The sequence below is a fragment of the Podarcis tiliguerta genome, assembly GCF_965153285.1.
Source record: "Podarcis tiliguerta genome assembly, chromosome: 1".
Lineage (NCBI taxonomy): Eukaryota > Metazoa > Chordata > Lepidosauria > Squamata > Lacertidae > Podarcis > Podarcis tiliguerta.
The window spans coordinates 5,949,404-5,966,378 of NC_139534.1; the positions used below are offsets into that span (position 1 = coordinate 5,949,404).

The following is a 16,975-nucleotide window of genomic DNA, read 5'->3' on the forward strand; positions in this document are numbered from 1 at the left end:
GAGGAAAATTTTTATGACGCAGTTAAAAAATGGCGTCTCGCCAAGACAGGCTTGCCGGAGAAAGAAGAACAGGGGGAGGAGAATCAGGATCGTTCTAAAGAGAAGGAATGTTGGAATGCAAGTCTGACCTGACAGAGCCCCCTGATTTATTTGATTTATTGGGCTAGCCTGAGAAAAAATAAAGGACAGACCGAAGATTAACTTTGTTTATGGAAGCGTTGAACAGAGGCTGTCCCTAAACGATATGGTCTTTGAAGAGCACAAAACCCACACAGAGATGCCAGTTTTTCAACCTGTTTGTGAAAATCATCAGAGATTGCAAAGAAAGGAATATATGATAACAACAAGAAGAGAAAGAAAGTAATAAAGGACTATCCGGATCGAACCGGATGGAACTGTCTAATTAAAGCAGTAAAATAAATGATGCCTGGAGTTATCCGGAATTTTGGACTCGTGTGGAGCTTGATGTATGGGTACCCTGAACAAAATTTAAAATATGGCTGTATAATTTGGAACTAATGTGATTTGAATAATGTGATTGGCCTGTTAATAAAAATTATTTTAAAAAAATAAATAGATGACATAGCAAAGCATCTGAATGTACTGAACACGAGTCTTCAGGGGAAAGATGCAGCTGTGAATCAGCTTTATTCACACCTCAAGGCCTTTGGAACAAAACTGCAACTTTTCCAAAGGCAATAGTCACAAACACAGCCCAATACCATACATTTTTCAGCGTTGCAGGAAATAATGAACAGTTTTGCACAAGACAGTAGAAGTGCACAAACAATCAGGTATGCAGCAGACATCATATCTCTGGCTGGGGAGTTTAAACAGCGCTTTCAGGATTTTGCTGCTATTGAAAAGGAGACCAGCCTTTTCTCCTTCCTCTCCCTTCTCTGTTGACCCCAATGATGCTCCAGATCAGCTGCAGCTCGAGTTCATTGAGCTGCATTGTGACAGCGAGTTCTACCGCCAACTGGAAAAGAGCTGGTTTCAAGAGATTCGAACATTGGCTAAGAAAATGCTGAGCTTGTTTGGCTCAACATATTTGTGTGAGAAGACATTCTCTGCTATGAACTTTAACAAGAACCGCGTGACGACAAGACTAAGTGACTCTCACCTGCATGACATTTTGCGAATCAAAACCACTGCCTTTGAACCAGACCTAGCCTATTTGCTGCAGTCCAGATCTCAGCTTCACCCTTCACATTAGTACAGGAAAGTTGTTGTTTTTTTCAATTGAGATGAATACATTGTAAAATCTCAGTTAATGTCAGTTGGTTTAATCAGGTATAAATATATTTGGACACAACATGTATACCTGGTGTTATGTTCTTGTTCATATTTTTTGAACTTAAAAGTTGACAGACAACCTTTATTACCAATAATATGTAATGTACTTTATAATGTTCCTGACATATATTTCAGCTTCCTGGATTTTTTTTTTCATCTGGCCTTCAGATATGAAAGGCAGAGTGATTTAACACCTGTTTAGATTTGTCATCCATGTGATGAAATGAAAGGTATGCCATTTGCAATAAACTTTGCATAAAATTGTTAATTTGCATTTAATTTTAATGGTTCAAAGTATGTCAGGCAAAATAGTTGGCCCTCACGCATGTTCACTTCATCAAATCTGGCTCTCTTTGAAAAACGTTTGGACACCCCGATCTAAACTAAGAATGTACTTTTTATGAGCTCATTAAGATTCTAAAGACAACTCTATAAACAAGGAGCTTTCAAAATCTATTGTCTAAATGCAACAAGGTAAAGATTAAAAAGTTGCCTGGTATTGCTCACTCTTGCTTTAGCCTAAAGGTCAAGCAGATCAAAAGAAACTGAAAGAACCAGGTTGCACAATATTTTTGGTATTTCTCAAAGCTGCTCTAAAGCAGCAAAGAGCATGTCAAAATGTAAGATTTTTGTCCCACTGAGCCACTATTCTGGCACTCCATGAACTGACAAGGGTATATTCATTTTCCCCCTGCTGGGCAGCACATTCCCTCACACCAAGTTCAGCCTAAAAATCAACGTAAAAGAATCAAGAATAATCACTACTCAAAACTTAATATTTAGTGTATTGGAGTATCTTTAGATACGCCCTGAAAGAGTGTGGAAAAATCACCTTCATTGTCAAATGCTATAAACAAGAAATGGACACTCGGGTCCTGTTCCACTTGTGAGCTTCCCAATGGTCGGTCACTGTCTGAAACTGAAGGTTCAGTCAAGAACGTACAGTGGTGCCTCACAAGACGAAAAGAATCCGTTCCGCGAGTCTCTTCGTCTTGCATTTTTTTTGTCTTGCGAAGCAAGCCCATTAGCGGATTAGCGCTATTAGCGCTATTAGCGGTTTAGCGGCTATTAAAGGCTTAAGGGATTAGCGGATTAGCTGCTAAAAGGCTATTAGCGGGTATTAAAGGTTTAAGGGATTAGCGGATTAGCTGCTAAAAGGCTATTAGCGGCTTAGATCAGCTGATAAGCAGCTTAGATCAGCTGTTAAGCGGCTTAGCGAACAGCTGTTAAGCGGCTTAGGGGCTTGGGAAAAAGGGGGGGGGACGCCAGGAATCGCAAGACATTTTCGTCTTGCGAAGCAAGCCCATAGCAAATTCGTTTTGCGAAGCACATCCAAAACGGAAAACCCTTTCGTCTAGCGGGTTTTCCGTCTTGCGAGGCATTCATGTTGCGGGGCACCACTGTACTCTGCTTGAACAGAGAGGGGGAGATGCCTATAACCCATTTGAAGTTCCTCTCGCCTCCCCCAAAATCAATTCCAGAGAGACTATGCAGGCTTAGAAGGGGTAACTGCCGTAAAAGTACAAGGAAAAGTACAAGAAAGCACAGTAGGATTTGGGGATCAAAGCCATTAGGATGCACTAAATAGAATCTTGCTCTAATCTGGCACCTGAACTGAAATCTTCAAGGCCTATAGAAATCCAATTTGCCATCAAATTTCAGAATAAAAATAAATGACAAAACAAAATACATCCTGTATATTACACTGGCCAATCTCAAATAGCATTTGCTTTATTGAGGCTTTAAGCAAGGATGCAAATTAAATCACATCCAAGAGAGTTAAGTTAATAATCATGCAACTAATGAGAGTTCTTCTTATATGCTTAAAAATAGTGGCCAAAAGCTTCTATGCAGATTTACTATGGTGACAGGGGGTAAGAAAAATCCAACATACGATGCTATTGTAAACACATAATCGCATAGTACCATAATGCAGAAATGCCAAATGCAAATATAATTATAAATTAGCTTTCTTGTATATATTTTATTCAACTAAATGGTACTGGAAATTTGAACCTCTTGGATTTGCATATATCAAAAAAAACCCTGCTTATCTTGATGTTCCAGACCTGGTAAACATATTGTTTTGCCTAAAGTCCTAAACAGGCAAAGGAAGAATGAGGCTCCTCATGAGGCCAGAGGAACATCGCCCGGCTAATGTTTTATTGATTGATTGATTTAATATGCTGTAAACTGCTTTGAGATTTTTGTTAAAACTATAAAGCGGTATATAAATAAATAAATAAATAAATAAATAAATGAAGAAGAAGAAGAAATGCTCCCAGTCCTCAGAAATTAAACATCACTGACCAGACATAAAACATATTCTAAATAAGTAATAATAATAATAATTTATTATTTGTACCCCGCCCATCTGGATGGGTTTCCCCAGCCACTCTGGGCGGCTTCCAACAAAGATTAAAAATACATTAAAATGTCACACATTAAAAACTTCCCTGAACAGGGCTGCCTTCAGATGTCTTCTGAATGTCAGGTATTTGTTTATCTTTTTGACATCTGATGGGAGGGTGTTCCACAGGGTGGGCGCCACTACCAAGTAGGCCCTCTGCCTGGTTCCCTGTAGCTTTGCTTCTCGGAGTGAGGGAACTGCCAGAAGGCCCTCGGCGCTGGACCTCAGCGTCCGGGCAGAACGATGGGGGTGGAGACGCTCCTTCAGTTATACTGGGCCGAGGCCGTTTAGGACTTTAAAGATCAGCACCAACACTTTGAATTGTGCCTGGAAACGTACTGGGAGTCAATGTAGATCTTTCAGGACTGGTGTTACGTGGTCTCGGTGGCCGCTCCCAGTCACCAGTCTAGCTGCTGCGTTCTGAATTAGTTGTGGTTTCCGGGTCACCTTCAAAGGTGTAGAGCGCATTGCAGTAGTCCAAGTGGGAGATAACCAGAGCATGCACCACTCTGGCACAACAGTCCGTGGACAGGCAGGGTCTCAGCCTGTGAACCAGATGGAGCTGGAAGACAGCTGTCCGGGACACAGAATTGACCTGTGCCTCCATGGACAGCTGTGAGTCCAAAATGACTCCCAGGCTTCACACCTGGTCCTTCAGGGGCACAGCTACCCCATTCAGGACCAGGGAGTCCTCCACACCAGCCCGTCCCCTGTCCCCCAAGGACAGTACTTCTGTCTTGTCAGGATTCAACCTCAATCCATTAGCCGCCATCCATCCTCCAACCGCCTCCAGGCATAAGGGTGTTTATCTTATCTTAGAACACTATTAGAAATCTTCTAGGTACTATTGGTAAACAGATCAACAAAGTTCTCTCAAAAGACTTACTTATAAAAATAAAAGAACAAGGGCCAAACAATTAAATGAAGTATTTTTCAAGGAAAGATATATGGCACATGAGACAACACTTACCCTGAGTACCCACAAGTACCATTGGGATTTCATTAGTGTTGCGATAGTTTGCCATACGGCTATAGTGGTGGTACACGGTTTGGAAGCTAATTTCATCCTCTAGGCTGAAGACAAATATAACAGCATCTACCCACGAGGCAAACTGCAGGAAAAGAACATGGATAAACAATTCTTGTTGATATTTTTAAAAACACCAGACTCTTAACATGAGAGATATTTAGCAGGCAGCACTTCTTTACATCTATATCCCATCTTTCATCCAAGGAGCTCAAGATAGTGCCCATGGTTCTTCTCCCCATTTGTATCATCACAACAACCTGGTGAAGCAGGTCAGGCTTAAATATGGTGTCTAGCCCAAAGTCACCCAATGAGCTGAATGGGATTTGAACCGTTTTCTAGGGTTGCCATATTTCCAAAAGTAAAAAACCAGGACACCCCAAAATTGTTGAGCTTTTTATACGCGATTTTTTTGGTGAAAACTCCTCATGTAACCGTTAGCTAAAAGCCTGTAATTCTGCATGATAATCCCAGTTAGGTTTCTCAGAACAGCGCTTGGGGGTCTTGAGCAGCCAATCCCGTGCCACATACACACGGACCCAGCGCTGCTTATCTTGGCACAGCTGAAGGCGAAGTGCAATGCCTGGTGGGAAGAGAGTAAGCCATAGGAACCCTCAAGGAACAGAGGCCATAGTAACGTGGACACCATTTTCAATCGAAGGGAGTCAGACAGGAAGGGTGACCAGGTGCACCCACTGCCCTGCCATCTGGAAACAAGTGTCGTCTCGTTTTCTGCTCTGACCAAGTTCATCCGTCCTCAGAGATCTCATCTGGTCAGGACTTGCTTCTAATTGCACAAAGGTGAATGAGAACAAAGGTGCAGTTTTTTTGTTTACTTGCTGAAGATCCAGGACAAACCACCACCTTCTGGAAATCCCCCCCCCCCCGATGTCACTTCTGCCTTTGAAATCCTGGTAATGTCTGGGAAAATCCAGGTGTATGGCAGCCCTACCTTTTCCCCCCAGGTCCTAGGTCAACACTCTCACCAATACATCACTGAAACCAAGAGGTGACCAAAATAGTCAATGGGTTATTCCTTACAATCTAACCTGTCATCAGGTTATTATTCCCCAATAAAATGTATATTTTTGTAAACATTTAGTGACAAAACACTTTTATGAATGTTAGCAAAGGATGCATCTCACCTCTGAATTGGGCTCTGAAACTAACTGGCAGCCAGTGCAGTCAGGCTAGAATTGGCATTATATGCTAAAGCCATCTTGCCTCAGTGAGCAAGCTGGCCACTGAATTCTGCACAAGCTAGTTTCTGAACCATCTTCAGAGGCAGCCCCATATATAACGTGTTGAGATAAACTAACCTAGATGTTACCAGAGCATAAATAAAAGAAGTTAGGCTATCTTTGTCCAGATGGGGCTTCAACAGAAATACCAGTCATATCAGCCAGAAAATCCCCCAGACCCATCTGGAAGCCGATTGGATCAATCAGCCTTTGAGGGTGGACCATCCTCATAGGTCCCCCGCCTCTGCAGAGGGAAAACGGTGCTGGAATTTCAACAGGAAGTGATATGACCACAACAAGAGACTAATGTCAAGATCACCCTCTTCCTGCCCAGTTGAGAAAATAAGGTCCAAAGTGCAGCCTGCCACATGCATTGGTGCCAGGGACAAGTTGGGACAGCCCCATGGCAATCAGGGCAGCCATGAAGTCTTGAGCCACCCTAGAGCCAGTTGCCTCGGCATGGATGTGGAAGTCCCCCCAAACCAGCAGTCTAGGAGTCCTCAACTCCACTTCTGTCAATGCAGGCAGGGAGACTACTGGGCACCAAGGTGAGAGGTAAACCAGTAGAATCCCTAATGTGTCCTGACTGCCCAACGCCAGGGGCACATACTCTGATCCCCCCCTCTCAACTGGATAGAGAGCCTGGAGAGATATATGGCATTTCCACAGACCACTGCAACTGCCCTGACCCTCACCTCTGCCCTGATACTGTACCATGTACCCAGGTAGGCATGGCTGGGTGAAAGCAACTGCATCCTGCTTACCCACCCAGGTCTCAGTGATGCAGAACCAACCTGGCATTCAGCAGCAGATGCAGCAGCCACAGACCTAAGGGCTGGCTGATAGGAGAAGCACAGTTCCTTTGGTTGGAGCAGGGGCTGGCACATGGTACAGGCACAATCGCACTTCACCAACTTCCCCACTGCCTCCCCTCCTGGTAAGCTGCAGTGGTGCTGGTGATGGGAGCACAGCTAAGTGCTGCCCTGTCCCGCTGATGTTGGATCTCAGTCCATATGTATGTACAGTAAGAAACAAGGATACCACTTGCAAGGGAGAATACATAGTCTAATAATAATAATAATAATAATAATAATAATAATAATAATAATAATAATTTTTATTTATACCCCGCCTTCCCCAGCCAAGGCCGGGCTCAGAGCGGCTTACAAGCAATAATAAAAACAAATTGAATGATTACAACTTAAAAACAAAATTAAAATACAACATTAAAATATGGAAACATTAAAACATTAAAATGTAGCCTCATCGCAGGAGGAGAAGGAAAGGAAAAAAGAAAGAGAGGGAGGGAGGGAGGGAATCAAATTGGCTCCAAGCCAAAGGCCAGGCGGAACAACTCTGTCTTACAGGCCCTGCAGAAAGAAATCGGATCCTGCAGGGCCCTGGTCTCATGAGGCAGAGTGTTCAATCAGGCTGGAGCCAGAGTTGAAAAGGCCCTGGCTCTGGTTGAAGCCAATCTAACTTCCTTAGGGCCTGGGACCATGAGGGTGTTGTTATTTATGGACCTTGAGGCTCTCCGTGGGGCATACTGGGAGAGGCGGTCCCATAGGTACGAGGGTCCTAGGCCGTGAAGGGCTTTAAAGGTCAAAAGCAGCACCTTAAATCTGACCCTGTACTCCACCGGGAGCCAGTGCAGCTTGAAAAGCACTGGGTGAATATGCTCCCATGGCAGAGACCCCGTGAGGAGCCTCGCTGCAGCATTCTGCACCCTCTGGAGTTTCTGGGTCAGCTTCGAGGGCAGCCCCACGTAGAGTGAATTACAGTAGTCAAGCCTGGAGATAAATCTGAGGAAGGGGATGTTAAAAAGCATCGGGGAGAGAATTGCGCCCTGCGGCACTCCACACACCAAGGAATGGCGCAATGACATTTCTCTCCCTAGTGCCACCCTCTGTCCCCGACCAGAGATAAAAGAGCACAACCAGTTACGGCTATGCCCTGTATCCCCACGTCTGCGAGGCGGTGGTCCAGAAGATCATGATCGACCATGTCAAAGGCTGCTGACAAATCTAAAAGGATCAGCAGTCCTGACCCGCCTCGATCCAGTTGTCTACGGAGATCATGTATGTAATCCTTTCAACTGTATCCACCACCACTAGTCAATCCACAACAGAGGACTATCTAAACACATATACACTTGCAGTCTATGCCACTTTGGGAGCAAAAACAGTGTAGCAGCTTTAACTCTGAATGTGGAAACTCAGATTGAAACCCCCAAGCTCCATCTCTTGGCCTACTCTACCTCACAAGAGCTTCCTTTTGATACAGTGGAGAAGGAAATCTTGTATACAGTCATACCTTGGTTCTCGAACGTAATCCGTTCCAGAAGTCTGTTTGACTTCCAGAAACGTTTGAAAACCAAGGTGTGGCTTCCAATTGGCTGCAGGAGCTTCCTGCACTCAATCGGAAGCCACAGAAGCCACGTCGGACCTTTGGCTTCCAAAAAACATTCGCAAACCAGAACACTTACTGCCGAGTTTGCAGCGTTCAGGAGAACCAAGGTATGACTGTACTTCCTCAGCAAATCAGAAGAGTGAAACAGAAATGTGCTACTAGAATAATGCCAGGACAGCATGTCATGTTATGTTATGCCGAACACACGTGCTCTAGAACCATATGATTGTGAGCATTAACACAAAGGCATGGATCCTAAGTTAACTTAAGAAAATTCAAGGGAGGGAATTTTCCTGTTGCCAATGTCCCTTTGGAGTGGCTTTTTGGTGGCACGGGTACTTGCAGGATGGAAGTGTTCCCTCCCGGTACTTCTAAGCCAACTGGTTTGGTTCTAGCACTACACAACAACCCTTTGTTTTAGAAGAGGAAACAGTGTTACACTTTGATGTTGAACACACTTATATTAAGATGGCAATTGATAGTTCAGTGGTGATCACAATAGTTCCAGATTACAGGATTCAAATGAACCAGAGTAAATTATTACTGTAGGAGGAATAGCGAAGCAAGGCAGCCAGGGTTAAACCCTCATTTTGATAAAACTGAAAGTATCTGCCAAAAAAATGAAGGGGAAGGGGGGTTGTTCCAAAATAAAGGAACAATCAACAAACATGGTATTAATTTTCTGATCAATCCATACCCTAAGGTTCTAGCCATACATGGCCTCCACTTAGGAGGCCCAACATTTCAAGATCAGAATAAAACACTGCTCTACTCGGTAAATGTGTAGAAGACTTTATTAAACATCCTGTTCCTTTCATGCATGTTGCATGCTTTATATGTGCATATTAATCTAGTATGACTGAACGACTTTAGTCAAAAGTTTGTTATATACAGCTACAGTGGTACCTCGGGTTACAAACACTTTGGGCTACAGACTCTGCTAACCCAGAAGTAGTACCTTTGGTTCAGAACTTCGTCCCAGGATGAGAACAGAAATCGTGCTCCGACAGCACAGCAACAGCGGGAAGCTCCACTAGCTGGAACGAATTAAGTTTGTAACCAGAGGTACCACTGTATTCACCGAAACATGCTATACAGTGGTACCTTGGGTCAAGTACTTAATTCATTCTGGAGGTCCATTCTTAACCTGAAACTGTTCTTAACCTGAAGCACCACTTTAGCTAATGGGGCCTCCCGCTGCTGCCGCACCGCCGGAGCACGATTTCTGTTCTCATCTTGAAGCAAAGTTCTTAACCTGAAGCACTATTTCTGGGTTAGCAGAGTCTGTAACCTGAAGCATATGTAACCTGAAGCGTATGTAACCTGAGGTACCACTGTAGTGGTGTTGGAAATAAACTTAAGTCAAAGATAAAATTAAAAGATAAACACTAATTTATTAATTTATTGAGAAATAATAGAATTAGAAAAATATTTCACATTTGGCAAGTAGCGTTATTTTCAGATCAAAGACATTACCATAGAAAGTTATTTTATCCCGAATATTCTCTGTCATTGAAAAAAATTGATATCTTTATGACATAATTACAGTATACAGTGGTACCTCAGGATACATACACTTCAGGTTACATACGCTTCAGGTTACACACTCCGCTAACTCTGAAATAGTGCTTCAGGTTAAGAATTTTGCTTCGGGATGAGAACAGAAATTGTGCTCTGGCGACGCGGCAACAGCCCTATTAGCTAAAGTGGTGCTTCAGGTTAAGAACAGTTTCAGGTTAAGAACAGACCTCTGGAACGAATTAAATGCTTAACCTGAGGTACCACTGTATTTAAGATAGATCAGGAATAGATTCATGTCCCAAGAAATAACACTATCCCATAAATTAACCAATACTATACATTCAAAGTTGAAATTTCCATTAAGTACAGTCATGAATGTATTTCATTTTTAGATATAGAATAATGCATACAGATCACAAATAAATGGTTAGCAGTTACATCAAATCCAGAGGAAGAAATTTCTCTACCATGATAAATTTAGGAATTATGCCAGATCTTTTGATCAAATCCCTGTTAACCCTGTAATATTATTTCACTGGCTTATCTGAGAGCAACCACTGTTGATAGGAAGGTGTTACTGAAGGGGAAAAGGTAAGGAAGAACAAACAACAGCTAGTTTCCACCCTCAACTTTAACCCATTCTCTTTCAAAAATTACTGCTAGGAGCCAGATCCAGTCCTAGCTCTGACCAATACTAGTGATCAGGGGAATCACTGAACCCGATCTCAAAACACCAGAGCTCCTAAGATCTGAAACTGGAGCACTCCCAGGTGCTTTCCACCAGACTCCATGAACTATGCTAGCCTGCCAGTCCAGTGGATCTCCTGTGACTGTTGTACCACCACTCTCTCCACCAGCTTACCCAAGAAGCTTGTATTTGTGACTGGACAATAGCTGCTATAAATCCCAGGGTCCAGGGTAGCTTCTTCAGGAGTAGACATGCTACCAATTGTTTAAAATCAGTAGGCACAGCTTAGTAGGAGCTCTCCATGGTGCTGCAACAGCCCACTGCACTCTTCCACAGGATCAGTACAGAATATTGTTTTTTAAAAAGCAACAACAACCGAACATATGCTGGACTGGGTAATATACCAGATGGTACCAACCCCCTACTGTAAGTATTTGGACTCATGTCAAATAATTCAAGTGACCTTTTAGAATGTACACCATTCTGTTATTAGAAGTGTGATAGCAAATACTGATATGCAGTGGCTGATTTCAGATATCAAGGATTTAGGACAGGGATGGGGGATTTTCCCCAACCCATGCCAAACTATTTATCAATTGGCATCACAGGGTGACCTCAGCTCACGGGTGAAGAGGCAGGTTTCAGTCCTATTGACCCCTGAAGCCAGCAGGACTGTAGACTGTGTTATCAGATGATGTGCTGAGGGTACAGTCTTTAACACAACTCAAACCATAAATACCCAGCTCACACAAAGAACTACTCTTGGTTAATTACATTTCCTAATCACCTTGCTTACAAAGAAACTTCTCAATGCCCCCCCCCCCCAAGTGTTTTGATTTGGTTTTTTTACTGAAGCAACAATAGATATGCACAAATCGATCGTGACACCCATGCCTTGACAAGGCTGGTATCCACCACAGTATAACTAGTTACTTTTAGTATATTTCTGCAGTTGCAGTGAATAATTATAGTCAACATCCAGTAAACTGGATGTTTACTGTGTGAGTGTTTTTATTGCACTGCTATGTAGAATCTCAGTTTTTGTGTATTAAAATGCCATTCTGTTATAAACTGGATTTTTTCACATCCTGTTTCTTGACATATGTGTCTGGCATTTTACAAGCTTAACATATATTTTGGTACGGAATTACAATACTGCTTTTTGTCCTTATTTGTAGGTCCTTGTCATTTATTTATTTAGCCACCCTTTATCTGAAGGTGACATGGCAGTTTAAAATATAAATACAAAAACAAAAAAATACATTAACAACAAACAAAAACAATGACCACTCCCACACACACAGTTTGAAAGGCAACAGGTTGTTTAACCAGTCAAAGGCCTGAGAGAAGAGGAATGATTTTGCCTGGTACTTAAAGATATGTAACAAAGGCATCAGTTGAAGTCCCCTTGAACTAGCAGTCTGGGAATTCTCAACACCACCTCCGAAACCACTTCTCTCAGCTCAGACAGGGAGACTGCTAGGCAGCAAGATAGGCGGTAAACCAACAAAATCTGTAATCTGACCCAATTGCCCAGTGCCAAAAACACATACTCTAGATCCATTCCCTCAACTGGAAAGAGAGAAAGAGAGAGAGAGACGAACTGACCTCTGCTCACTCACCCAGGTCTCAGTGATATACATCAGATCATGGATGAGTCTTATTCAGAGCTGAACAGGCATTCAACAACAGCTGCCTCAGGTTCAAAGGCTGGCTGATAAAACAACTGCAATTCCTCAGATTGGAGGAAGGGCTGGCACAAGGCAGTCACTAACAGCCTGTGTGATGTGCCCTTTACACAGCCTGCCCCACCTCTCAACTCATAGCTCCTCCTAACCCCAAACCACTGTAATCCCCTCACAGCCTACATAGCTCCTTTCCTCCAAGACACATCTCCCTTTCCTCAACAAAAACAAATAGCTACAAAAACCCACACAAATTATGAACAGTTAAAACAGCTAAAACAATGGCCCTATTATGAACTTTCACATATTGTTTGAGATTTAGAGCTTGGTAGATCAGAGGAATGCTGCGGATGCAGTGTATCTTGATTTAAGTATGGCGTTTGACTAAGTCCCCCGTGATCTTATTGTGGAGAAGCTGGTAAATTGTGGACTGGATAGCTGTTAGGTAGATTTGTAGCTGGTTGACTGACCAAACCCAAATAGTGCTCACTAACAGTGCTTCCTCATCCTGGAGTAAAGTGACAAGTGGTTCCTTCCTGGGCCCATTGTTGTTCAACATCCTTATAAACAACTTGGATAAAGGAGTGGAGGGGATGCTCATCAAATTTGCAGATTACACCAAACTGGGAGCGAAGGCCAATGTCACAGAAGGCAGAATCGGGGTTCAATATTACTTTAACAGATTGAAGAGCTGAGCCAAAACTAACAAAATGAAATTCAATAGGAACCAATGCAAGGTTCTACACTTAGGCAGAAAAAAACCATCTGCACAAATATAAAATGGGGGACACCTGGCTTACCAGTAATACATGTGAAAAGGATTTAGGGGTTGTAGACCACAAGCTGCAAATGAGACAACAGTGTGATGCAGCGGCAAAAAAAAAGCTAATGCTATTGTAGGCTGCATCAACAGAAGTATGGCGTTCTGATCAAGTGAAGTAACAGTGCCACTCTATTCCGCCTTGGTCAGGGCACACCTGGAATACTGTGTCCAATTCTGGGCACAATATTGACAAACTGGAATGTATGCAAAGGAGGGCGACCAAGATGATCGAGCGTCTGGAAACCAAGTCTCATGAGGAACCGATGAGGGAGTTGGGTATGTTTAGCCTGGAAAAGAGGAGACTGAGAGGAGATATTATAGCCATCTTCAAATATCTAAAGGGCTATCACATGGAAGATGGAGCAAGCTTGTTTTCTCCTGCTCTAGAGGGTAGGACTTGAACCAATGGATTCAAGTTACAAGGACTGAACATCAGAAATAACTTTCTGACAGGAAGAGCTGTTCATCAGTGGAACGGTCTCCCTTTGGAGGCGGTGGATGTTTTAAAGCAGAGATAGGGTGGCCATCTGTCATAGATTCCTGCATTACAGGAGATTGGATTAGACCCTTGGGGTACCAACTCTACAATTCTATGATATCTTAAGCTGCTTAAATAGGGTCAATGCCAAAATATGGGACATGATGCATACTCATTCTCTCTCATGTTTATTGGGTATTTAATGTGTATGCTATTATGACACGTTTGTGTCTGTGCACACCTGAAAATCCACTTGAAAAGAGCTGAACAACAAAAAGAGAGTGCAGAAGCAGAGCACAAACAGGCCCAGGGGGAAGCATTGTGATGGGTACGAAAATCATATAACATCTGCTCTTCAGATCATTAATCTGCAGAGCAGAAGGTTGAACATATCCAAACCTATAGTATTGCTAGACTGGTTCTGCTGCTGGAGGTTATGCTCCTACTGGCAAATTCAGGGGCTTTTTAGTGGGAAACAGGCTATGAGGGCTGGTTCTGGTGTAGCTTATGAAAGAACTTTTTTTTTATTTTGACAGCACTAAGCAAGCACTGATTCCACCAGTTTACACTCTGGCATAACGGTGTGGCATTTGTCACCAATTTTTCATTCTGTTAATATCACTTAAACACTGTGCTCACCTGTGCCTCAGGAGGACCACCTTCATCTCTAATCAGCAGCAGGTAACTCTGTCCATCAACTACTATCTCCTTCTTGAATCTCCCACCTGTCACACAAAACAACTAGTTACAGAACAGTTACAAACACAGAATAATACAGGCTTTTCTTGAGGAAAACTACTCCTACTTATCTGAAACATGTTGTGGCATTACAGCTATTAATATTTTACTGAATGCTACAGAGAAGATAACAAAGAAAGACATGTTCCAGTGTGCATTTATAGTTCAGTTTGAATAAAACATTCTACCCCATTCAAAATAACTGAGGCATACAATCCAACTTTTAGTTTGGCTCTCTGGTTTCAAAAAAAATGAGTAATAACTAAATTTCAAAAATATGAACAATCCAGCTGTGTGAGCACTCTCTTCATACATCTGCGTTCAGCTGCTTGAGCTTTTAGTTTTCATCAAGAGAAGCCTAGTTCTACAAAGCAAAACACACATTATGAAAATGATATCTCACTATTACAGGAAAAAACTATACTACTACAACATGTGTTAGACAAAAAAAGAAAATTTACTATAACAGTATCTGTTGTTGGTTTCAGTTAGAAAATGACTAAGTATATGAATTTTTAATCTGCACAAAGAATTTATTTTGGAAGGATAGTATTTAGCACATGAACAGAAGGGGGCAGGGGAACCACACACACAGCTGTACCTCAAGCTTAAACATCCAGTGGTAACTCCTCTGAAATCAAATAATATTTTAAGCACCATCCTTTCTCTCACATGACAGAGTGAAGATAATGCGAAAGCATGTTCAGACTTTCTAGTGTAATAGACTAAGAAGGGATTACCCAATTTGGCCCGCTGAAAGTCTCAGTATGGATTTAAACAATGCCTCAGAAAGTGAAGGCACTTGTGCTACACTGGAAACCCATGTGACCTTCATATGTTGAAGGAACAGGGAATTAGTCTGTAAATACATAGTTTGGGCTATGTTGACCAGGGATGAAGAGGGTACCGGTAACCGACAACTCAGAAGTAACTATCATTAACCTTAGTGAGACACACTGCCAGCTAAGGGTTTATAGGATTGTATCCTTAGGTTCATAGCATTTAAATCACTTTTCCATTTAGATATTAAGTATTTTGCGTGTTTCCTTAAATATTCCTTAAATATATATATTTTTTAAGTAGAAAACCATTATTGCCGCAGTATCACATACCAGTTATGTTCCCATCCAATCCATGACTTAGTGTGAACATATATGCTCCCAGGAATAACACCACAGTTGCTTTGCTCTTCTCCAGTTCTTTTAGCTCTCTGCAGTGCAGCAGCTAAGTAAACATTTGGCTTAGGGTCAGCCAAACCTGGGCTCATGATTAAGCTCTCTGCTCCTTAACCATGAGCTATGACCAAGTACAAACTTTCCTAAAGCTCTTGGTTACTGAGGTGAGATCCATGAGACCAGTTTGGAATGACATGCTAAACCAACCCTTGGCTCAGCTGTTGCATCACTTTGGAGGAGCAAAATACTGAAAGCTCTTCTATGGCACATAGCATGTGTCTGCCGTCCTTGGTAAGCCATACTTCAGCATACCATATACAGCCATACCTCGGGTTGAATACACTTCAGGTTGAGCGCTTTCGAGTTATGCTCCGCTGTGACCCGGAAGTAACGGAACACATTACTTCCAGGTTTCGCCACTCGCGCATGCGCAAATGGTCAAAATGGCGTCACACGCATGCGTGGAAGTGGCGAATCGCGACCCGCGCAGACGCTGGTTGCGTTCGCTTCAGGATGTGAACGGGGCTCCGGAACAGATCCCGTTCACATCCTGAGGTACCACTGTAGTAAGTAGCAAGTTAAAAATAATACCTGAATTGTAGAACTGAATTCACTGCAAAAAAATCCAAAAGCAGCTTATTTTACTCTTATAAGAACAGTTCACTTTAAACGAAAAAAATAAACAAAAATAAAAACCAATTAAGCTTATAGTGTCTTCCTAGATTTGTACGTAGCAAGTGGAATTGAAGAGCTTTGATCAAACATGAATGCAGCAATCAATGCTATCTGTAACTCATGTATATATGTATAAATTAGTGTTTGGGTAAAATGTGGTAAAATGTGTTCTCATGGCCATGTTCTTTAGAAGTGAAATAATTTAATGCAATGGGGTGCATCCAATTGTAAACCACTTTGATGCAACAAAGACATATGTGAGTGGTGTGGGGGAGTGATTTTTGCAAATTCTTCCTTTCTCTACAACTCATCATGCCACATCCCACATTATTCCAAAGGGTTACCCAACTTTCTAGGCAGATGTGTAGGTGTGTGCATAGGAGTCTGAAGAGGAAAACTGTGAAAATCATTTCCCCACCCTTTCCACCAATTAATGCCTTCACTGGAACAGTAGGACAGAGGGACACAACTGGACACAACCCAATAAAATTACTTTTCTATAAAAGAAATGAAATGTACTGTGCAAATTCTGTTGTGCTGGGGCACAACATGATTTGCCCTTTGCCTCCTTGCTTGAGCAACTAAAAAGCTCTCTAAACATTAACATGAACTTGGTTCCTTAACTTTCACTCAGGAAGAGCTTCTGTTCATGGGAGGAAGCACAACTCATCTAGTCAAAGAGCAAAAAGTTAGGATCTGTGACTCAAGAGTTGAGAGCTTAATTTGAGATTAATAATCCTTTTTTGCATTCTAACAAACTGTAACTCATGCCTCTAGTGAAGTTCCATCTATTTTATAGAACACTGAAG

General features: G+C 42.3%; 2 protein-coding genes across 12 annotated transcripts in view; one reads left to right on the forward strand and one right to left on the reverse strand.

The window, feature by feature from the left end:
* The window catches only part of AGAP1 (ArfGAP with GTPase domain, ankyrin repeat and PH domain 1), a 319,294-nt gene that overhangs the window by 252,550 nt on the left and 49,769 nt on the right, over positions 1-16,975 (reverse strand). For all 7 annotated transcript variants that reach the window (XR_014502416.1, XR_014502417.1, XM_083400967.1 and 4 more), the window contains exons 4-5: positions 14,218-14,303; positions 4,677-4,818 (exon numbers count right to left, since the gene is read on the reverse strand). Coding sequence is in view for 5 of the 7 variants with exons in the window: in XM_083400967.1 (XP_083257093.1) it covers positions 4,677-4,818; positions 14,218-14,303 (228 nt within the window). In the remaining 2 variants the exon portion in view is untranslated. The remainder of the gene's footprint in view (positions 1-4,676; positions 4,819-14,217; positions 14,304-16,975) is intronic.
* Positions 1-16,975, forward strand: part of TRPM8 (transient receptor potential cation channel subfamily M member 8) — a 298,169-nt gene that overhangs the window by 151,928 nt on the left and 129,266 nt on the right. The window lies entirely within an intron of this gene.